This window comes from Acanthochromis polyacanthus, chromosome 11, assembly GCF_021347895.1.
Source record: "Acanthochromis polyacanthus isolate Apoly-LR-REF ecotype Palm Island chromosome 11, KAUST_Apoly_ChrSc, whole genome shotgun sequence".
Classification (NCBI taxonomy): domain Eukaryota; kingdom Metazoa; phylum Chordata; class Actinopteri; family Pomacentridae; genus Acanthochromis; species Acanthochromis polyacanthus.
Genome location: NC_067123.1, coordinates 24,588,035 through 24,612,385, shown reverse-complemented (window position 1 = coordinate 24,612,385; position 24,351 = coordinate 24,588,035). Strand labels below are relative to the sequence as shown.

The window sequence follows — 24,351 nt, the reverse complement described above, 5'->3', positions numbered from 1 at the left end:
TTTTTTTTGAGATGAGGAAATCACTATTGCATGTTTCTAGTTAAATACCCTACTTTTATGATATATCACTACAGCATGCACTTTTTATATTTTCCATCAATTTCACCCAAAAGTTGAATAACTATTTGTGAGCAGTGTATGTAGACACATAATAGAAGCACATTTCAATAATATGTCTGCTGCAGTAGTGGAGTTTATCTACCTAGATTGGTGTAACAGTAAAAAAACAACAATATATGCTACTGATGTTTCTGACTAAAATCTGCTTGAAAAGCACAACTGCTTATCTGTCAAAATGTGTGTAACAAAAGTGTGCACTGAACACTGAATAAAGTCTCTGTAGATTATAGACAAAATTTGCATCTCTCATCACAAATTTCTGTTCATTCATCCAAAGTGCATGAGTAAAATACAAAACAGGTGAAGTACTAAAAAAGATTTATTTTCTAGAAAAGCCAATAGTCAACAATGCAGTTTAATTCTGGGACAGTTGCTCCAGCACCGACACCATGCGTCCCATCAGTGCAACCAAGGTTTTCATTCATCTTCTGGATGTTCTGGAGCATGGCAGAGGTCACGTCTTGGTCTCTTCTGATCTGTTCCAAGAACCGTTCCTCTGACCTCTCCAGATACTGCAGAGGATCCACAGCAGCTTCCTGCTTCCCTTTTCCTGCATAAAAGCACCAAAAAGTACTAGTTGTCAGTAATTATTTTCTATTTTCATAAACACAGTTAACTTAAAGTAAATGTTCTATTTTGTGATTTTAGGATGGGTCAAAAGATAACATACTGATCATGTTGATGTCTGCATAGTCTAAACAGATCTTACTTGATTTGGTCTGTAGAGAGGAGGACAGCGTGGAGGAGCTGCAGGACGGAACCAGTAAGCTGCAGACTAGTGCTCCTGGTAACTGGACCTCATCATCCAAGGCCAACAACTAAATAAAATGAACAAGACATGCTGTTGATAGCATCTGTAATACAAATGATTTTATCCATTAACTGATTTATTGCTTTGTCCATACAATGTTAGAAAGTCTTACAAATAATACCTGTAATAATTTCCAACAGTGATAAATGCCTTGTTTTATTTTACAACAAAAAACACCAAAAGCATCTGTGTATAAGAAATCAGTGCATTGGATTTCCACATCTGCAAAGCTAGAAAATCACACATCAGAATTTCACCTTGAAATTATGAAAATAGCTGCAGATGACCAGTACTCTTTACTTCATTGTGTTAACTTGATCATTTCAATCAGTTTTTTAGACTTGTATTACTGATACGAAACATAATCAACACATAAATTAAAATGTGTTCGCAAAGAGTTCACTGGTTCTTCAAGGGAAATTTCAATGATAACCATATAGTTCAGTAATATGATTAATGGGTCATTGTGTAACAGCGTGGGAGGTTCTGAATACAGGTCTTGGACTGAAATATTGCTGCTGCTTTCCTCCGGTTTTATAAGGAGTTGTTTCATAGCTTGTTAGCTTACCAGCGGCTAACTGGCTGGCAAACAATAGTTCAAAGCCAACCTCTAATCACTGATCCGGTGTCCGGACCGCGTTAGCTGGCGGAACGTTCATAATACTGATGTGGGACTGTTGTAGCTAGCGTATTCATAGTAGGATAACAGCAGGATGTTGGAGAAATAAAACTTACCATTATCAGGATCGCTGGTCTGCATGGCAGACTCTTAGCGCATCGCACTGCTTGAATGTCTGTGTGTTTCAGGCCGATTTTAAAATAAAACTCAATAAAATTCTCGTCCGGGTGAGTGTCCTTCGTTGTCGCTTCGCCATACGGACATGTCCCTTCCGGGGCTCGGTAGGAAAAAAAGATTTGATATATATATAATGAAAGTTGATATATATATATATAATGAAAGTCGATATATATATAATGAAACTTGATATATATATAATGAAACTTGATATATATATATAATGAAACTTGATATATATATATAATGAAAGTTGATATATATATAGTGAAAGTCGATATATATATATAATGAAAGTCGATATATATATATATAATGAAAGTCGAGATATATATATAATGAAAGTTGATATATATATAATGAAAGTCGATATATATATAATGAAACTTGATATATATATAATGAAAGTTGATATATATATAATGAAAGTCGATATATATATAATGAAAGTTGATATATATATAATGAAAGTTGATGTATATATATATATATATATATCAAGTTTCATTATATATATATCAAGTTTCATTATATATATATCGACTTTCATTATATATATAATTTCCTAAACGGCATGTATGGCATGCCGTTTAGGAAATTATATATATAATGAAACTTGATATATATATAATGAAACTCGATATATATATAATGAAACTTGATATATATATAATGAAACTCGATATATATATAATGAAACTTGATATATATATAATGAAACTCGATATATATATAATGAAACTTGATATATATATAATGAAAATTGATATATATATAATGAAAGTTGATATATATATATAATGAAAGTTGATATATATATAATGAAAGTTGATATATATATAATGAAAGTTGATATATATATATATATAATGAAAGTTGATATATATATAATGAAAGTCGATATATATATAATGAAACTTGATATATATATAATGAAAATTGATATATATATAATGAAAGTTGATATATATATATAATGAAAGTTGATATATATATAATGAAACTTGATATATATATAATGAAAGTCGGAATATAGAATGTTCAGATTTTCATTCCATCTATTCAAAGTTTCATTCCATATATTCAGACTTTTTCCTACTGAGCCCTGGAAGGACATGGCAAACAAAAACAGGAACCTTATTGGACATTTGCTCTTCAGATGAGCTCTTCTGTGATTATCTATCTGTCTTCATGGTTGTCACAGGGAATGGCGACTACGTTTGAGAAAACAGGTAATTTTTAGAGATGTTTTGATTCTGAACACTGAACGTGTTAGCATTAGCTTAGCTACTTAGCTTCGACTACATTTGCATCCCTACATAGCTTAAAGGTTAAACACATGCACCATATGTTGATGATAATGATAATATCTATGTTTATCTTTATAGCTGGTCTTAAGGCTAATTACGAGGCAGAGGTCAGCTGCTGCCTGGACACATCCATGATCACGCCACTGGTGGGACACAATTGTACTGGATTTCAGCTGAAGGCTGCTGTTCTGTCCAAACTGAGACATTTTTATTGTGACATACCCTCCACTGTTGTTAGCTTTTGATTCAATAATTTTTTTGAGATGAGGAAATCACTATTGCATGTTTCTAGTTAAATACCCTACTTTTATGATATATCACTACAGCATGCACTTTTTATATTTTCCATCAATTTCACCCAAAAGTTGAATAACTATTTGTGAGCAGTGTATGTAGACACATAATAGAAGCACATTTCAATAATATGTCTGCTGCAGTAGTGCAGTTTATCTACCTAGATTGGTGTAACAGTAAAAAAACAACAACGTATGCTACTGATGTTTCTGACTAAAATCTGCTTGAAAAGCACAACTGCTTATCTGTCAAAATGTGTGTAACAAAAGTGTGCACTGAACACTGAATAAAGTCTCTGTAGATTATAGACAAAATTTGCATCTCTCATCACAAATTTCTGTTCATTCATCCAAAGTGCATGAGTAAAATACAAAACAGGTGAAGTACTAAAAAAGATTTATTTTCTAGAAAAGCCAATAGTCAACAATGCAGTTTAATTCTGGGACAGTTGCTCCAGCACCGACACCATGCGTCCCATCAGTGCAACCAAGGTTTTCATTCATCTTCTGGATGTTCTGGAGCATGGCAGAGGTCACGTCTTGGTGTCTTCCGATCTGTTCCAAGAACCGTTCCTCTGACCTCTCCAGATACTGCAGAGGATCCACAGCAGCTTCCTGGTTCCCTTTTCCTGCATAAAAGCACCAAAAAGTACTAGTTGTCAGTAATTATTTTCTATTTTCATAAACACAGTTAACTTAAAGTAAATGTTCTATTTTGTGATTTTAGGATGGGTCAAAAGATAACATACTGATCATGTTGATGTCTGCATAGTCTAAACAGATCTTACTTGATTTGGTCTGTAGAGAGGAGGACAGCGTGGAGGAGCTGCAGGACGGAACCAGTAAGCTGCAGACTAGTGCTCCTGGTAACTGGACCTCATCATCCAAGGCCGACAACTAAATAAAATGAACAAGACATGCTGTTGATAGCATCTGTAATACAAATGATTTTATCCATTAACTGATTTATTGCTTTGTCCATACAATGTTAGAAAGTGTTACAAATAATACCTGTAATAATTTCCAACAGTGATAAATGCCTTGTTTTATTTTACAACAAAAAACACCAAAAGCATCTGTGTATAAGAAATCAGTGCATTGGATTTCCACATCTGCAAAGCTAGAAAATCACACATCAGAATTTCACCTTGAAATTATGAAAATAGCTGCAGATTACCAGTACTCTTTACTTCATTGTGTTAACTTGATCATTTCAATCAGTTTTTTAGACTTGTATTACTGATACGAAACATAATCAACACATAAATTAAAATGTGTTCGCAAAGAGTTCACTGGTTCTTCAAGGGAAATTTCAATGATAACCATATAGTTCAGTAATATGATTAATGGGTCATTGTGCAACAGCGTGGGAGGTTCTGAATACAGGTCTTGGACTGAAATATTGCTGCTGCTTTCCTCCGGTTTTATAAGGAGTTGTTTCATAGCTTGTTAGCTTACCAGCGGCTAACTGGCTGGCAAACAATAGTTGAACGCCAACCTCTAATCACTGATCCGGTGTCCGGACCGCGTTAGCTGGCGGAACGTTCATAATACTGATGTGGGACTGTTGTAGCTAGCGTATTCATAGTAGGATAACAGCAGGATGTTGGAGAAATAAAACTTACCATTATCAGGATCGCTGGTCTGCATGGCAGACTCTTAGCGCATCGCACTGCTTGAATGTCTGTGTGTTTCAGGCCGATTTTAAAATAAAACTCAATAAAATTCTCGTCCGGGTGAGTGTCCTTCGTTGTCGCTTCGCCATACGGACATGTCCCTTCCGGGGCTCGGTAGGAAAAAAAGATTTGATATATATATAATGAAAGTTGATATATATATATAATGAAAGTCGATATATATATAATGAAACTTGATATATATATAATGAAAGTTGATATATATATATAATGAAACTTGATATATATATAATGAAAGTTGATATATATATAGTGAAAGTCGATATATATATAATGAAAGTCGATATATATATATATAATGAAAGTCGAGATATATATATAATGAAAGTTGATATATATATATAATGAAAGTCGATATATATATAATGAAAGTTGATATATATATATATATCAACTTTCATTATATATATATCAAGTTTCATTATATATATATCGACTTTCATTATATATATATCAAGTTTCATTATATATATATCAAGTTTCATTATATATATATCGACTTTCATTATATATATATCAAGTTTCATTATATATATATCAAGTTTCATTATATATATATCAAGTTTCATTATATATATATCGACTTTCATTATATATATAATTTCCTAAACGGCATGCCATAGGCATGCCATATTTATATATATATATATATATATATATATATGTTCTGTAGTACATTTTAAAAACAAGTGATTTGAGCCTTATTATAAAAATGTCTTGTTTTATTTTAGAAGAGTAATAATTCAATAAAGTCTCCATTTAAAACTGGGTCACAACTCTGAACTGCTAAAAATGTAATAACACTTAAAAAGTGGTTGCACAGTTAAAAAAAACAGTAATGATGCAAACTTTTCACTTACAACTTTAAAAATATAGCTCAAATATAATTTAACTGTAAATCAAGGCTGCCCCTGGCAGGACTCGATCCCAGAGGGCTGATCGCCATCTACAGGTATACGCGGCTGGCCCTTGCGTGCAAGGTGAAAGTGCTAACCACTACGCCGCTGAGCAGCCCAATTCAGATATATAAATAAGAAATATCGAAACAGGTTCAAACAAAAATAAAAGAAAGAGAAAAGGCACATCAGGAAAAACAGTTACACATATGGATTGCATTTTCCTTTTACAGGTTTTTGAATTGAGTCAGAGAGACAAAGTTTCAGAGAGACAAAGTTCAAGAGAAGAATGCCTCATGCAACAAAGGGACAGCCTTCAGAAGAACTACCTCTATCAAGAATGGTACGACCTTATCTAGGAAGGGGTCGAGCTCTGTGTTGAACGATATTGACTCAGTACAACTTTGAGGAGATGGTGGCCCGAAACCAAAACTCCAATGGGATGCCTGCATGCAATAGTTCAGGTCCTGTACCACCGGGCCTGACCCCAATGAGTCCCCCAATTGGACATTCTCCCTCCTACAATCATACAAGTCCCTGAACGATGGACGCCAGTCTTGCTTGAATGAACAGTGCCATCTCATAAACACTGCCTAATATGCTATAAATGGTATAATCACCTGGTAAACATGTGTTTTGATTGTGTATGACCTTTAGTATTCCTACCACTTTGTGATCACGTTGACTTATGATTTGGCTCAAGATTATCATGCCTCTTCTGATTACCTTAACTGATATGATAACGTTTAATTTAATAATCATTGGCGGTTTTATGGTAGTCTTATATACTCACTGTGCATCATATTTGAAGTAGTGTTATTCAGTGATAAGGCTTAGCCTCGTACCCTTTGAAGATACCGCAGTACAGTTCCCTTGGATATATAGCTCTGTACTGTTTAATGATGATAGATACCAGTTTATAGTAACCAGGTTGAAACCATAGTGGTCTATTTGTATGTGTGTTTGAGGAGGACATACACACACACAGTTGGAAGATCATAAAGTATAATATGCATTTTTGTGTGAAAACAAATCATATGCTTTTAAGAAAATGAAAGACGGAGTACTTAAAGCATAATAATTTATACTTAAGGCAGTATGACTGTTTTAAAATGTACAAGAAGCATAATAAAACGAAATAAATTATCATTAAAAAAAATGGGATGAGTGTACAGGAGACCAGGGCAAAGTCTGAGCATGTCTGGCCATGTTCTCAGTAAAACACCACCTAATGATAACCTAATGCACATGTCCTCAGTTAAAGTGTGACTTAATGGTGAAATATGACAACCTGACGTCAAGATCTGACCAACAGATTTAGAAAAGTATAATGGTGTCTCAACTGTCTCTCCAAAAATACACCCTAAACGCATGGAAAATCTGACCAACTCTCACAGCATAAAAGACGATGCACAGCTTAGTATCTTCAATATTTCTTGTGGTGTTAATCGCTGCTAAGAACTGCTCCTGGATGTACTGTCGACAATAGCTCCTGCTGCCCTTGAATGCTGACTTCTCCTCCTGATTATTTCGTAGATCTTTAAAGAAGTTTTTTGGACATTTGAGCTTGGTCAAGTCTTAGACTCTGGTCCATGATTTGGGACTTAGTTTCCACATAAATTTCTCCTGTAAAGTTTTAAATTTTTACATGGGGGTCTATGAGAACTGACTCACTGTGAGATCCAGCTCAAGTGGCCATTTGAGGAATTACAGCATGAGTGAAATAAGCTTGAGTAGTAAGTCCTGATTGCATCTTGTCATTTAACAAAGAAATGAGCTATCTGAACCAGGAGAGAGGGGCATCTTTTTAAAACCATGTTGTTGAGGATGTGCTCCACATGTTCATCGTCATCATCAGTGTCTGCACCTTACAGCACTCTTCAGATGTTATCTTCTTGGTGCAAGACATCTGATAATTGAAAGACCAAAATTTTCTTGCTGTGAAAGGATGACAGGAAACTACTGTGCAGTTGTTTTTATGTTGCTATAAATGATGGCACAAAAGCAAAAGAGCAGAGTACGCCTTTGCTAATCAGAAAACCAGAACCAGATAAAACTTGATCACAAACCTGTCACAACCTTGCCAAGCGCGTACAATAATCTCTCAGTTGCACTTCCAAGTACAGCAGTGTAACATCCAGGCTTCAGAGTGGTCACCATGAGACTGGTACTTCCTAACCCTGGACTGGAAGACCGGATCTTCAGCCATGAAGATCTGGAGAGGATGGAAAAGGAGAAGACTGCGGACAGACCTAAGTGGGACAACAAAGCCCAGTACATATTAACTTGTGTGGGTTACTGCGTTGGGATTGGCAATGTGTGGCGGTTTCCTTACTTGTGTCAAAGTCATGGAGGAGGTAAGTCCAGATCAAAGTAGTGAAGGGATATGTTAATTCTATCTGAAGTGATGTATAAATCAGTGTGGTCACAATTGCTGGACATTGAGTTATTTTTTCCATCATTCAAAAAAAAGTTCCTAGATAGACTTATTATAGCAAGGGAGACCAAGTATTTAAAAAAAATCCAAATTGTTTCTCGTTTAAATACTTGGTCTTTGTGCATGTACAGTAATTGGGTTTCTTTTCCAAAGATGCTGTGTTATTTAAATTTTAAATATTGCAGAATATGCCCCAGAGCATTTTAAAGGATAATCTAACTATGAAATCTCACTATTTTCTGTGAGGTTTTGTTTTTGTTTTATTTTTAAAAAAGGCTTGGTGTTTAAGCTCTTATCTCATGTTGATGTCATGGAAAGTAGAAATAATTTCAATATTTGGAATCATGTACACAGAAACCTTGCGGATAGCAAAGATGACCTTGTGAAATTTGAAAAAAAGTGACAAGATTATACAACAACCCATTATAACCATAAAATTTATATTTTTATTACCTTGACTTGGTAGCCAGAACGTCACGTGCCAAACCCAGGAGCCAATAACACCAAACGTACCGACCAGCCTTCTGCACTGACAAAACACTGCAAAACAAAATACACTAAGAGGCAGAAAGGACTGTTTTACAGATCAGACTCTTTAGTCTACACTGTAAAGAGACTGTATTTGCCTGTGAATGCATTGTCATGTTTGAAATGTTGGAATTTTTACAAATGTTCTGCTGATTATTTTCATTATTTTTGATCATTTTCCAGGTGCCTTTCTGATCCCCTACCTGATCCTGCTGATATTTGAAGGAACACCTCTCCTGCTACTAGAGTTTGCCATCGGCCAGCGTCACAGGAAAGGCAGTGTGGGGGGTTGGAAGGCCATCAACCCTTACCTGACTGGTATTGGTAAGTATTAAGACTGGAAGAATTTGCACCCTTAGGAGTCAAAACAACTATTGGTACCAAAGGAACACTAATAAATATCTGGCTCCTTGTAAGTGAAGTGTAACAATGATGTTCTCCTGCAGGTATCGCTCCATGCTGGTGTCTTCAATAATTCTAACGTACTACAATACCTTAATAGCCTGGATGACTGTGGTATTTCTTCAACTCCTTTCAAGACCCTCTGCCTTGGACCCAGTGTCCTCTCAATGAAAATAGAAACAGGTATTTTTTTAAAAATGCGAATATTCAAACAGAATAACCTATCAATCTCTACTGAAAACAACTGACTGTTAAATGTTTTCTTCAGAATTCGTATCAGAGTGTCAACGCAGCACCACTGTGGATTATTACTTTTACCGAGTGACCCTGAACAGCACACCCTCCATAGCTGACTCTGGAGGACTCCAGTGGCAGATAGTGCTGTGTCTGTTAGCTGCCTGGGCAGTCCTCTGTATCTGCTATATACGGGGGATCCGTTCTTCAGGAAAGGTTTTGAACTGGCAATAAAAACCAAAGTATTTCTCAGTGACTGCTATTAGTATTACTTATATATTTTTTATATCTTGTTATGACCTCAGAAATGTACGTCCACAGCCATCCTGCCTTACATAGTGCTGGCCATCTTCCTATCCGAGGACTGACTCTCAAAGGCTCAGTGACTGGACTACAAATATCTCTTCACACCAGATGTATGTTTCACATTTTGATCGCCCCAAAGCAATTTAGAAATGTCCTAATACTGAGTCACATCACACTCTATGTCATGATCCTGCAGGTGACGAATTGATGAATCCACAAACTTGGCTGGATGCAAATTCCCAGGTCTTTACGCCTTTGGCATAGGATTGGGTTCACTCATCTCCCTTCTCAAGCTACAACCCTGTCCAGTAAGGTTCATTTTAAAGTGTTTTTTAACCACGCAACAGCTTAGCTAAAGTTTAACTGTCAGACATGGTGGGTTCTCAATCTGTATTCTTTCTTTCTCCAAGCAACAACTGCCCACGAGACGCTGTGATGCTATCCATTATAACTGGCCTTACCTCAATCTATTCTGCTGTAGTCACCTATACCATCATTGGCTTCAGGGCCACTGAGAACTATGAAAACTGTATGAGTGAGTGAGTAATTCACAAAACATGGGACTTTAGTGTTTTTTAAACAGAGCATTCACAGACCACTGCTTAATTCATACTTATTTCATCAACAGTTTCAATTCCTAGCTATGTGCATATCAAACAACAAATACTAACTGGATTGTGATGCTCACGCCATATTTACCAATACTCCCCATATTTACTCCCTAGAAATATCATGACATTAGTGAATGCATTTCAATCTTCCTGAGGACAGCATCACTACAAGCCAACTATGAATGCAGCCTTGAATCACCTGAACAGCTCCTCTCCTGATATCATTCTTGGACTGAACATCAAAGTCTGTGACATGGAAAGACTTCTCAGTGAGGTGATAATCTGATGAACATCCATCAGATCTCCATGTTACTCATCTTTTTTTTTACTCTAATGTGCACTGTGTTTTTCCAGGGAGTGGAGGGAACAGGTTTAGCCTTCATTGCTTTCACAGAAGCCATCGCCAAGATGCCTGGTTCCCCGGTCTGGTCTGTTCTCTTCTTTGTCATGCTCCTCTCTCTGGGAGTTTCATCTGTGATTGGGGTCATTGAGGGAGTGGTGGTCCCCCTTGAAAAGACTTGAATGTGTTTCCTAAAAAGTGGCCCAAGAAGCAATGACTGGTAACTGCACTGGTTCTTCCAACTTTTCACCTCACAAGGAATCACCTTAGTGTTGGCTCTGCATTGTGTCTCAACAACCCGCTCCCTTGTCTTTGTGTTTTCAGGAGTTACATGTGCTGTCGCCTTCATCATCAGCCTCATATTCGCACAGCAATCAGGAATTTATTGGCTAACTCTCTTCGATACCTTTGCTGGATCTTTTTCACTGCTGATCATTGGAGTTCTTGAGACGTTAGCTGTTGTTTACGTCTATGGAATAGACAGGTTTGTTCACATACCAAGAATTTGAACAGCACATTGTCTTTTTGTGATTGCTTTACATCTTCAGGTGTGTGGTAAAATGACCAATATGAACCAGGGTTTTTTTTTGCAACATGAATATTCCAAAACTAATCTTTTCTGTGGCAGGTTCAACAAGGGACATAAAATTCATGGCTGGACATACGCCCTCCATCTTCTGGCAGATTTCCGTGGCGTTCACTAGTCCTCTATCATCCTGGTTATCTTCGTTCTCTACCTGTGGTCTGAAACCCAAGAAGAACTCACCTATTTAGTCTGGGACCCTGACTCTGTAAGCTAACATGTTCTATGATCAGCTGGCATGTCAGCTTAAACATCTAATCTTTATGTTCCTTCATCACAACATTCATAGATTATACAGCATGGCATATATTCTAAGGTAAATGTTGAAAAGTCATTGTATACCCAAACAATTATTCATACTGTTTTGTGGTTTACAGATTCAGTTTCCAATCTCTGGCATCGGTACCTTACCCCTCATGGATCTATGCAGTCATCTTTCTTTTGGCGGGAGTTCCCATTCTGGCAGTACCTCTGTATGCATTATGGAGACTGGTCATGGTGAGCTGCAGAAAAAATATCATGCAGAGAACATGAAAGCATCCACTTTCTGACATAAAATGTCTTCGATAAAGCTCTGTTACTTACTTTAGAATGTGCAGATCTTTGTAACAGGCTGCACAGTAGCTTGGTTAGCACTTTCACCTTGCAGTTAGAAGATACCCAGTTCGTGTCCCAGTCTTCCCGGGATCTTTCTGCATGGAAGTTTGTCCCCAACCCTCATTCCCCTCTCTCTCCAATCACCCCTCGTTGCTCATTGCTACTCGAGCATAACCAGCTCACCCTTGATTGCTACTTAATGCTACAAAAGGACAAGTTGGAATTTTGGACTAATTCATTAAAAATTCATTCTGCAGAAGAATAACTGCCTAATTTGCTCATGATGTGTCGTCCAGCATATTAAAAAAATAAGTAGACCTGTTATCAAGATAAAATTCTAATGTTTGTCTGCTAGTACTCATATTTCTGTTTCCCATCCAGATATGTTTTATGGACACTTACCTTTTTAAAATTGGCATATTATCCTCCATTTATAGCTTTACATTGTCATCATGTTTGTTTCTGTGACATTACATTTTGCTTCTGCAACAAATAACATTAAAGGGTTTTAACCAGAATCATTTCTTTGTTGCATTTAGAACCTAATTCTACAGTACAAATATTTGAACATAAGTGAGAAAGTAGAAGATGTAGTGCTTCAAATTGGCCAGAAGAGGGACACCTCACACTGACTAAACAACACACTGTAGGAAATAGGAAAATGGTGGAGACATAAGCAGGAATGTACTTCAAAAACATTACCTGACCACTATTCTACATTAATTGGTAGTAAAATGTAACTGCAATTCAAACTGCATCAGCTCCTCCAAAAGGTGAACTTTGTGCGTTTCACTCGTAGATTTACTGTGTAAAGCCACTTTAACATTATCCTGAGACATACCTTGACAAACCTGGGAATTGATTTTTGCACCAATGATGGCAAGCTGTTGAGACTCAGAGGCAGCAAATAAGCCTCAAATAATTATATTCCCTCCAGTACATTTCCACTTTGGGATGCTGCTTTCATGCTTGTCTTTATGACACCATACAGAGGGCAGTGCTTTTAGTTTCTTCTGTCAATAAAACATTATCCAGTAATCTTGTCCAGGTCTGTGAATGATTAATGTGTGCAATATGGACAATAACAATAGTTATTTTTGTGTTCTATGCCAAAAAGACTGCAGATAATTCCAAAGACTTAGATACTTTTTCGTGTTATTATATTTGATTCGGTCAAACAGTTTTTCCATTGTACAAATGAACAAGCAAAAGCTAAAATAGCCCGTCATACCATAATAATAGGTAACCTAAATAACTAATAATAAGCCAAACTGAACTTTGCTCATCCGCTGTGCATGGATAACAGCCAAACTATTACCGTTCAATGATTTACAAAAATAATGATAAAGCAAGATAAACTTACACATTATGATGTTCTATACTGATTTTGTTTAAAACTACTCATTCCTATCATCACCGGATCACTTATTAATATGAATACACCACTGCAGACAACATGAGCTCTGCAGCTTAGCCTTGAAGTCTGAGTGATAGTGGATTCATGTGTACTGTGAAAAAAAAGTCCATCATTATGATTAATTCATTGTCAAAACACATTTTTTTTCTCTTTAAATGTCCATTCTCTGAATGAACAAATAATCCATCACCACAATTTAAATAATGTAGGGTATGGGTCATGAATTTTAACTTGATATACTGACTAAATCGCCATTTGTTTCTGCTTCACTGATTTAAAGGGAAACCATGTGGAATAACAAATCTGTGTAATTTTAAAGATGCCACCATGGCGCACATTTAAAAACATTTCAGTCAGTACCTGTCAGATTTTATGAAAAATGTAAGAAAATAGAATGAAGTAAAATTCACACGACACTATGTATTTGAGATGAACGGATATTATCAGCTAACACGGAAGGAACGAAATGAGTAAAATTGAATACTCAGGCAGACCTAGAAGACTGTGCCACCGTAACACTTCTGATTTGGGATGAACCAAATGAGCTAAAGACAAATGAAATACATGAGAGTGCTTTCAGGAGTATGGCAGAGTGAAATCATAGATTGTATGCAAAGATGGATGAACCCTCTGTGACATCACGCATGGCTTTCCTAAGAAGTGGTTTTGAAGCTCATTGTGTTGGCTCCGATCACCTTGTCACCATCCAAACACGAGTAAAGAGGCGGAGCTTGATGGAGCTGAGAGGGGCAATGCCAATGTCTGTCAGGCATGGACTGTCAAGTGACAACACTCACGTGTCACTCAAATGAATTATGTGTAACTTTATGAGTTATATAAAATTTACCATCCTACAGCTCTCATAAACATGGATGTTAGCGATGCCAATCAAAACAGATCTTTGTGCCAGGCTGTGAAAATGTTTATTTCTCCTGTAAAGTTTGACATTTTTTACATCAGGGTCTATTAGAAGTGCCTCACTTTGAGATCAAGCCTCAAGTGGCCACTTGAGGAATTGCAGTTTTTGGCATGTGTGCTTTGGCTTCCATTTTCAGCCCTCAAAGTTATCGCATGAGTGAAATCAGCACGAGTAAGAAGCCCTGAGTTTTGTTTTCTCATAGAAAAAAGAAATTAGCAATCTCAGCCAAGAGAGAGGAGTATCTTTTTAAGCCCTGTTGTTAAGATATAGTTTTATATGTATGTTGTAAAATCCTCATACACATCCAAAACACGTTTTATCTCAAACTAACCGTTATGTAAGAAAATAAAGCAGCTTCTATGTTGCTGTTAACGATCCTATCATGAACAATAAAGAGGGTAGGTAAACTTTCAGCGAGAAATGTATTTTACTGAGGTATATTTGGCAACATTCAGCATAAAGCACACTTGTAAATTTTATCATTGACAAGTCTCGAGCCAAAGTCCACTGTTTTTACCAGTTTCTTAAAACCAGTGAAGGATTCATTCGATGTTGACCTACAGATCTTGCTGCCCAAGGGCTAAATGTTCATGGTTTTGTCATTAATTTTCCCCCAGATCATTCCTTTGATGAAAAATAATTTAGGAATATACAGCCTACAAGAATAAACATGTTACAATAAAGACTGACAACCTTATTAGCTCAGGTAATGATGGGTTTAAGTGTCGTCACAAAAACATTTACACAAGGTACCTCTGGATTTTTGGAGGTCTGGGCCAGCTGCCCTATTAACCAGAAAAGAATGTATGTCTACTATCTGTGATAAAACAAAGATCAAAGTGTTAACAATATGCATGATGTATGAATAACAGCATTATACATATGATCAAAAATCCAAGGCAACTGGAAATAGTGTTTACTTTTAGCTAAAAGTAGCAATGAAATCCTAAATTTTACAATGAAATCATCCTTCCTTAATTACTTTTCAAACCAATTAACTTGGGCGCCAGCAGATACAAAGATGTTTTTCTCAAGGACCAAGGTTATTAAAGTTAACCAAACTTAAACTGAAACTATGTACGAGAAAAAATATTTCAGTTGACTAAAATTAAAATAAAAACTACCTTTAGAGGGAAAGAGAATTGGCTGAAACAATATTGTGTACTTTCATGACTAAAATAACAGAAAAATATACAGAAAGTGTTTTTGTGTTGGCTTGGTCAGTACTGAGTGCAACAGATTGAGATGTCTACATAACCATGAGAAAACTGCTTTTACAAAGTGGTATGTTTGTATTGTTATACCTATTTTGAAAAATATCCATTTTATACTGTTACTTTAAAAAAAATCCTAAATCTTACCTTGAAATGAATGAAAACTAAACTAAAACTGACCATTTTTAAGCAATAAAAACTGAACTAAAACCAAACTACATTTAAGATATAATGTAAAAATGAAAAATATCACATTGTAATTACTCTACCTTAAAGATTTCATCTTGTTCTTTCAGTAAAACTCCACTGAGCAAATAGCTGCCTTGGATACCGTACACAATTAGGGCCAGTTCTATTCACATGTTCCACATGCTCGTCATCATCATTGGGGCCTGCACCCATCTACCCCGTTATCAGCTCCAGGGATACACAACAATATGACTTGCAGAAGTAACTGAGTTGGAAAACAGGATGACAGGTGAGGTACACCTGTGGACTGAGACAATTTTCATGCTGGGAGGGAACAATGGAAATTACTGCACCATTGTTTTGATGTTGCTATAAAGCGCATAATGGCACAAAAGCAGAAGAGCAGAGTACACTCTTGCTAATCTATGAACAGAACCAGATAAAGTGACAGATCATAAACCTCATTGCCAAGCACTTATAATAATCCCTCAGTTGCACTTCCAAGTACAGCAGTGTAACATCCAGGATTCAGAGTGGTCACCATGAGACTGGTACTTCCTAACCCTGGACTGGAAGACCGGATCTTCAGCCATGAAGATCTGGAGAGGATGGAAAAGGAGGAGGCTGAGGACAGACCTAAGTGGGACAACAAAGCCCAGTACATTTTAACATGTGTGGGTTTCTGCATTGGGATTGGCAATGTGTGGCGGTTTCCTTACTTGTGTCAAAGTCATGGAGGAGGTAAGCCCAGATCAAAGTAGTGAAGGGACATGTTAATTCTATCTGAAGTGATGAACAAATCAGTGTGGTCAAGACTACTGCACAATGAGTTATTTTTCTTTAAAAAACATTTTCCTGGACAAACTTATTGTCTGAATTGGCTGAATTAGTAATGGTCTTTCAGCACCCACAGAAAGCCCAATGTTGATTCCAAATATTCACACTGTTTCCCTTTTAAATACCTGATCTTTGTGCATGGACGGTAATTGTTTTTTTTTTTCTAAAGTGGCTATGTTACATAACTTTTAAATGTTACAGATTAAGCCACAGAGCATTTTAAAGTTTAATCTAACCTTGAAATCTCATCATTTTCCATGATTTTTTTAAAAACTTGATGTTCAAGCTCTTTTCTCATGCTGATGTCATGAAAAGTAGAAATAATTCCCTTGTCTGGGATCATGTACACAGAAACCTTGAGATAGCAAAGATGACCTTGTGAAAATTTAAAAAAAAAAATCTCAGGATTGTACAACAACCCATTGTAACCATAAAATTTATATTTTTATTACCTTGACTTAGTTGCCAGAACTTGCCACAATGTTTATTTAAGTGGAAAATAACTTTTAGGTATTGCTCAATGTCCATAGCCGCTGAGCTCTCGAAAGGGGTTCTCCTGACCCTGCATGTCATCATCAACTAGCAAAATAGAGCAGCTTGGAAATTTGGAACACTGTCAACTACACACAAAAAGGCAGTTCAAGGACTTGGTTGAACTTGTTTGAAGACACCAAGGATACGGAACTGTTGCTACACCATCTTCTGGTATGCTCAAAGTGGGCTCAGTTGACTGTGTTCCATCTATGTATAGTGGATTGGGGTCTACATATTCGACATGCCCTTACAGCATAGTCTTCATGTGGACACATTTGGGGTTTAAAACTGAAAGTGTGTGGAGGAGTCCATACAGATTCTTACACATTTTGGGAGACGATGAAATTTGAGCCATTTGGACCCTTCCAGATGCATGAAGTCCAACACCGATCTCAATCCTTGATTATACTCCCTTGGAGATGGACAGCTGCGATCACCTCAGATTTTTAGTTGTTGTTACACTACTTTCTAGTCTGTTTGGAGGACTTCATTCTTTTCATGCACAGTAGTTCAACATCTGCACGTGGCGCACAGACAAACTACAATGCTGCAGATTAGTTACGTGGATCCATGGAAGATGTAAGGAGTCTAAAAATCACATGAAGGTGGCCCAGAGGTCAAAGCCAGGAGCCAATAACACCAACTGTACCTGCTGGGCTTCTGCACTGACAAAACACTACAAAGCAAAAACAGATAGGCAGCCCGGTTTTACAGATCAGACTCTTTAGTCTACACTGTAAAGAGACTTTATTTGCCTGTGAATGTATTGTCATGTTTGGAATGTTGGAAAGACTCTTTATTTCTACAAATGTTCTGCTAATTATTCAACATTTACCAGGTGCCTTTCTGATCCCCTACCTGATCCTGCTGGTACTAGAAGGAATGCCTCTCCTGTTGCTAGAGTTTGCCATCGGCCAGCGTCTCAGGAAAGGTAGTGTGGGGGTTTGGAAGGCCATCAATCCTTACCTGACTGGTATTGGTAAGTATTAAGACTATAAGAATATGCACCCAGAGAAGACAAAACAACTGTTGGTACCAAAGGAAGACTAATGGATATCTGGCTCCTTGTAAGTGTGGTGACAAGTAATGATGTTCTCCTACAGGTATCGCCTCAATGCTGGTGTCTTTATTGATTGGACTGTATTACAACACCTTACTAGCCTGGATCCTGTGGTATTTCTTCAACTCCTTTCAAGACCCGCTGCCTTGGGCCCAGTGTCCTCTCAATGAAAACAGAACAGGTATTTATCTGAAAATGCATATGGAAATTTTTAAACAGATCAACCTTTCAGTCTCTACTGAAAACAACTGACTGTTAAATGTTTCTTCAGAATTTGTATCAGAGTGTCAACGCAGCACCACTGTGGATTATTACTTTTACCGAGTGACCCTGAACAGCACACCCTCCATAGCTGACTCTGGAGGACTCCAGTGGCAGATAGTGCTCTGTCTGTTCGCTGCCTGGACAGTCATCTTTATTTGCTATATACGGGGGATCAGTACTTCAGGAAAGGTTTGAACCGGCAATAAAAACCAAAGTATTTCTCAGTGACTGCTATTAGTATTACTTATATTTTTTATATCTTGTCATGACCTCAGGCAGTGTACGTCACAGCCATCCTGCCTTACATAGTGCTGGCCATCTTCCTGATCCGAGGACTGACTCTCAAAGGCTCAGTGACTGGACTAAAATATCTCTTCACACCAGATGTATGTTTCACATTTTGATCACCCAAAAACATTTAGAAATGTGCTAATACTGAGTCACATGTCTCTATGTCTTGATCCTGCAGGTGGACGAATTGATGAATCCACAAACTTGGCTAGATGCTGGTGCCCAGGTCTTTTATGCCTTCAGCATAGCATGGGGAGGACTCATCTCCTTCTCAAGCTACAACCCTGTCCAGTAAGGCTCATTTTAAAGTGTTTTTGTAACCACACAACAGCTTAGCTAAAGCGTAGCTGTCAGACATGGTGGGTTCTCAATCTTTTGCCTTTTTTCTTTCTCCAAGCAACAACTGCATGCAAGATGCTGTGATACTGTCCATTATAACTGGCTTCACCTCCATCTACGCTGCCACAGCCACCTATACCATCATTGGCTTCAGGGCCACTGAGAAATATGAAAAGTGTATGAGTGAGTGAGTATTCACAAAACATGGGACTTCAGTATTTTCTAACAGAGCATTCACAGACCACTGCTTATTTCACAATCTGTGATCAAAAGTTATAGCCTAGCCGCGCTAGACAACCCACGGCAACGAATTTAATTCTCTGCCAGGGTAGGTCTAGTTAACCTCGGTAAGCCTAGAGGTTGGATGCTCCTAAAACTGGCCGACAAATCACCATGAAGTGTAGAGTCAGAAGGCGGGCATAACTAAGTGACGACAAAGGCGCGACGATTCTGACAGAAACAACCGGAAACAACTAGCCTAGCCGCGCTAGACAACCCACGGCAACTAATTTAATTCTCTGCCAGGGTCGACAACAAAAACGACAACAGTCGTTGAGCTCCATTAGCACCGACTCTGAATAATCTTTCTGTTAACATGTCTGTAATATACTTGAGCTTCACTTATTGACTGTATAAATAAGGCTTCTGATTTCCGATGCTCTAGGAACTACGTCAGCCTATTCGTTGCGCTGATTGGTTCTATACCTACCCAATTGCTGCAGAGTGATTTGAAAGACAACCTTTTAGCCCGCCTCCCTCCCTGTCGAGAGTTCCTAGACCCTTGTGTCTTCAGAGCTGGGTCTAGCGCGGCTAGGCTACAAAAATTATTCAAACAGGTCGCCCCAACACCAAAACCAAGTTTAGAGATATCAATGATGCCTTACGATAAACTGACATGCAAGTGTCACAATTTCATCGACAACTGCCTGGACTAAAACTCCTCATATTTACTCCCTAGAAACATCATGACATTAGTGAATGCATTTCATCTTCCTGAAGACAGCATCACTGCAAGCAACTACGATGCAGCCTTGAATCACCTGAACAGCTCCTCTCCTGATATCATTCTTGGACTGCATTTTGAAAACTGTGACATGCAGAAACTTCTCAGTGAGGTGACTATCTTGATCAAAACCCATCAGATCTCCATGTTATCATTTTTTACTCTAATCTCCATTGTGTTTTTCAGGGAGTGGAGGGAACAGGTCTGGCTTTCATTGTTTTTACAGAAGCCATCATCAAGATGCCTGGTTCCCCAGCCTGGTCTATCCTCTTCTTCATCATGCTTCTCTGTCTGGGAATCTCAACCCTGTTTGGCAACATTGAGGGAGTGGTGGTCCCCTTGAAAGACTTGAATGTGTTACCTAAAAAGTGGCCCCAAGAAGCACTGACTGGTATTCTGTTTTGTTGCTAAAACAACCAATACACAATGTATGTATAAGATGGATGTAGCGTTGATCCTGTCACCCACTAACTTTTGAACCACTTTCTACATCTCGAGTTAAAAACATGGTTGTTGCCATAGTTTGATGTTTTGAAACTGGACGTAAGGGGTGGGTCTGACTGAGAAGTTGAGTACACTACATAGAGCAATATGGTAGCATCCTCAATCACAATGTAGCCCCATCCTGTAGCATATCCTGCTTTATGGTTTGCTTTATTTTAAATGGAATTATTATTTTAAAAAATGAACACCATGCTGTATTAAAGAAGGCGTAAAACTAGTAGATTAGCCCATGAACACATTTGAAAAATATGGACTGAGGTAATAATTCAAGTCAAAAATAGGGTAATTTTTTCACAGATTACCTCACAATCTGACTTCTTTTTACAACTTGAGGAGTCGGCCCCTGCTGGCCCTTAAAACAATTAGCTTCACTTGTCAGACCTGGAAATTACATCCATCTTTTGTATAGGTTTGAAACTAATACACCGTCCATGCAACCACAAATGAATTGATTGCCTGCGTTGTGTCTTACCATCAGCTCCCTTGTCTTTGTGTCTTTCAGGAGTTACATGTGCTGTCGCCTTCGTCATTACCCTCCTGTTTGCACAGCATTCAGGAATTTATTGGGTAACTCTCTTCGATGATTTTGCTGGATCTGTTCCACTGTTGACCATTGGATTGTTTGAGATGATAGCTGTTGTTTACATCTACGGCATAGACAGGTTAGTCCGCACAGGCTCTCTATTTGTCAATTTTATGATGTTGCCAGGCATAAAACACAATTATACAAGTTAACAGACATCTTTTGCCTGAATATGCAGCTGCTGTGCTTAAACCGTCAGTCATTAAAATCCCTGATAATGATCCTATCTTCACATATAGTTATAGCTGCAATATTTAAAAAAATAAGAAATGGTAGTCTAATATTAAAATGTCTTTTCATGGTGACAAACATACAAGTAATTGCAATCCTAAGTTACGGAACAGTTTAAACAGGCTTCTTAATTCATTGTTTTGTTTTACAGCCTGCAACTTTACTGTGCATTGATTCCTCTCTTTCTATTGCATCAATTGGATTTCAAGTCCTTGTTGTTTTGCAATCCCTTCTCTGTGTTGCTGCTATTTTGGCCTTGATCACACTGTAAAACTGTAAAAATCTCAGGGTGGTACTTTACTGACTACATAAAGTTATATATCAAAATGGAATTACAAGTGCTCTTATCTGGCAGGTTCAACGAGGACATAAAGTTCATGATTGGATATAAGCCCTCCATCTTCTGGCAGCTTTCATGGAGGTTCATCGGTCCCGTTATCATTCTGGTTATCTTAGTAGCCTACCTGGTGACTGAAGTCCAAAAAGAGCTCACCTACTTAGTCTGGGACCCCAACTCGGTAAGCTCACATAAAATGAATCTGTGTACATTTACATTTTCCGTAAGCGTGGAAGAATTTCTATACAGTGCCTATAAAAAGCATTGCTCCCACTTGGAAGTTTTCTCCTCTCACTAACAAAACAGACAGTTTCATGTCAAAGTAAAAAAAAATAACAAAGCAATGTCAATTCATTTAAAATATAAAGTATAGAATAACTGATTGCAGATGCATTCACTACATTTGATTCAGTGTTTAGTACAGGTGCCTTTGTCCAGATATACATCCATGATTCTGTGTAAACAGGTCTCAGTCAGTTTTGCATATCTGGACACTGCAATTTTTCCTCATTTTTCTAGCAAAACTAATCAGCCTCTGTCAGGTTACACAGGGACTGTGACTGAACAGCCCTTTTCAAGTCCAAAGACTAATTTTCAGTTCAACTCAGGTCTGGACTCTTACTTCACTATTTCAGAACATTTACCTTGTTGTCTTTAAGCTATTTCTGTGTAGTTTTGGCTGTATGCTTCTGGTCATTGTCTTGCTGGAAAACAAATCTTCTCCCAAGTCTCAGTTCTTTTGCAGATTGCATCAGATTGTTCTCTAGGACATCCCGATACTTTGCTGCATTCATTTTGACATCATGATGGTGCCACCACCATGCTTCACAGCGGGATGGTGTGTTTGTACTGATGTAAAGAGTTTGGTGTCTGACAAACACAGCATCTAGTCTGATCAAAAGAACCTTCATTCAGTTAGCTTCAGAGTTTCCCACGTGTTTTGGCAAACTCTAGTCGAGACTTAATTAGCATTTTTCAACAGTAACTTTCTCTTTGCTATCTGCCATGAAGTTTTGACTGGTGAAGAATAGGCTATGATTGTTGTATGCACAGTGTGTTGCATGTCAGCCACTGAAGCTTGTAGCTCCTTCAGATGAGTCATAGGTGTCTTGGTGGCCTCCTTCACTGGTCTCTTTCTTACATGGTCATTCAGTTTTTGACAACGTCCTGCTTCAGGCTTTAGGCAAATGTACACATGCCAGATTTCTTGCATTTCTCAATGATGGATTTACCTGTACTACAAGGAATATTCAGTGACTAGGACATTTTCTTGTATCCGTTTCCTGACAAGCAACATTTTCACAGAGGTGTCTGGAGTGTTCTTTTGTCCTCATGGTGTAGTTATAGCCAGAAGTACTGCTTCACCAGTGACCAGATTTTGCAGATACAGATGTTTTTGCATTACAATCATCTGAGACACATTCACTACACTCAGATGAGCTCAGTTTCATTAATTGTGTGATTTCTAGAACCATGTGGCTACACCCGTGTTAAATTAGGTGAGTCACTTATGTAATGACTTACTTTAGTTTTATTAAGATCAATAAAAAGGGAAAACTCTCAAGGAGGGTCAGTACTTTTTATAGGCTTTGCAAAGATTCATTTGTGATGTGTCAAACATTTTGTATCACAAGTAAGTAGTAGTAGTAGTCAAAGTACAGCATAGAATGGTAACGTATTGAATGTCACTATATTCTTTTTTGGTTTACAGGATGATTTTCCATCTCTGGCATCAGTACCTTACCCTTCGTGGATCAGTGCAGTCATCTTTCTTTTGGCGGGAGTCCCCAGTCTGACAGTACCTCTGTATGCATTATGTAGGCTGGTAATTGTGACCTGCAAGAAAAAGAAAAAAATGAGTGAAACAATCTGCCAGCTATCTTAATTTTCATGAAACAAATCAGAATGCAATAAAATGCAAGATTAGTTCACTTGCTGTGTTGCTGTAAATGGTAAATGGCCTGCAAATACAGTATGCAAAACTTTTTACCAAAGCGGTGAAAAAACACTTTGTAATGTCTTTGCATCATTCACCCACACACTTTCAACAACAGCAGCAGACCTGCAATGCAGGCGGTTTGCCTGCTGTCAGAAGCAACTTGGGGCTCAGTGCCCAAGGACACTTTGGCACATGCACAAGCCGAAGATCGAACCTCCATCCTTGGACTAGTATACAGACAGCTCCATCTCTTGAGCTGCAGTTCCTCATTAATGAACATCATCTTTAACTTGATTTAAATTTATACTGTAAAAAGTGGCTTGCCTATTTATATTGAACTTTTATTAATGCACTTTAATAAAATGCTCACAAAATGTATCTATTCATGTTTTGTGCAATTTCATCCCTGTCTTCTATTATAGCTTTCTTTATTAAAGAAAAAGACACAACATGCTTTTTCCCAATTCTGTTCTACACCTAGAGATACATTATATTATATGAATATAGGTTTGTGTGAGTTTTGGCATTATAATAAGCATGGATTGTTTACACCTTAAAAAATGAAGACAAACTTATTGCTGCCATTATAAGTGGAGATACATGAATTCATTTTGATACAACATTATTGATACGTTTCAGTAGACGCTCTCTGAGGTCAGTTTTGTAGATCTGGGTTCTAACTGTTCAGTACTCAAAGTGTTTTAAAGAGCAACAGATAAAATGCAGCAT

General features: G+C 37.5%; 1 protein-coding gene, 2 long non-coding RNA genes and 1 pseudogene across 3 annotated transcripts; 2 read left to right on the top strand and 2 right to left on the bottom strand.

Annotated features, from left to right (window-relative positions):
* Positions 1-421: 421 nt before the first annotated feature.
* On the bottom strand, positions 422-1,894 carry LOC127536158 (uncharacterized). Its single transcript, XR_007945148.1, has 3 exons — positions 1,667-1,894; positions 830-938; positions 422-670 (listed from the first exon to the last, which is right to left on the bottom strand). It is a non-coding gene; the product is annotated as an uncharacterized LOC127536158 (long non-coding RNA).
* Positions 1,895-3,710: 1,816 nt separating this feature from the next.
* LOC127536159 (uncharacterized) lies at positions 3,711-5,273 on the bottom strand. Its single transcript, XR_007945149.1, has 3 exons — positions 4,956-5,273; positions 4,119-4,227; positions 3,711-3,959 (listed from the first exon to the last, which is right to left on the bottom strand). It is a non-coding gene; the product is annotated as an uncharacterized LOC127536159 (long non-coding RNA).
* A 2,808-nt stretch (positions 5,274-8,081) lies between these two features.
* On the top strand, positions 8,082-9,816 carry LOC127536157 (sodium-dependent neutral amino acid transporter B(0)AT1-like; annotated as a pseudogene).
* Positions 9,817-16,242: 6,426 nt separating this feature from the next.
* On the top strand, positions 16,243-23,568 carry LOC110953665 (sodium-dependent neutral amino acid transporter B(0)AT1-like). The gene is made up of 12 exons (XM_051955576.1): positions 16,243-16,441; positions 17,910-18,050; positions 18,175-18,312; positions 18,403-18,584; positions 18,671-18,781; positions 18,865-18,977; positions 19,084-19,212; positions 19,984-20,140; positions 20,215-20,419; positions 21,035-21,194; positions 21,702-21,864; positions 23,395-23,568. The coding sequence occupies exons 1-12, from the start codon at positions 16,243-16,245 to the stop codon at positions 23,566-23,568; spliced, it is 1,872 nt and encodes a 623-aa protein (XP_051811536.1).
* The last annotated feature ends 783 nt before the right edge of the window (positions 23,569-24,351 follow it).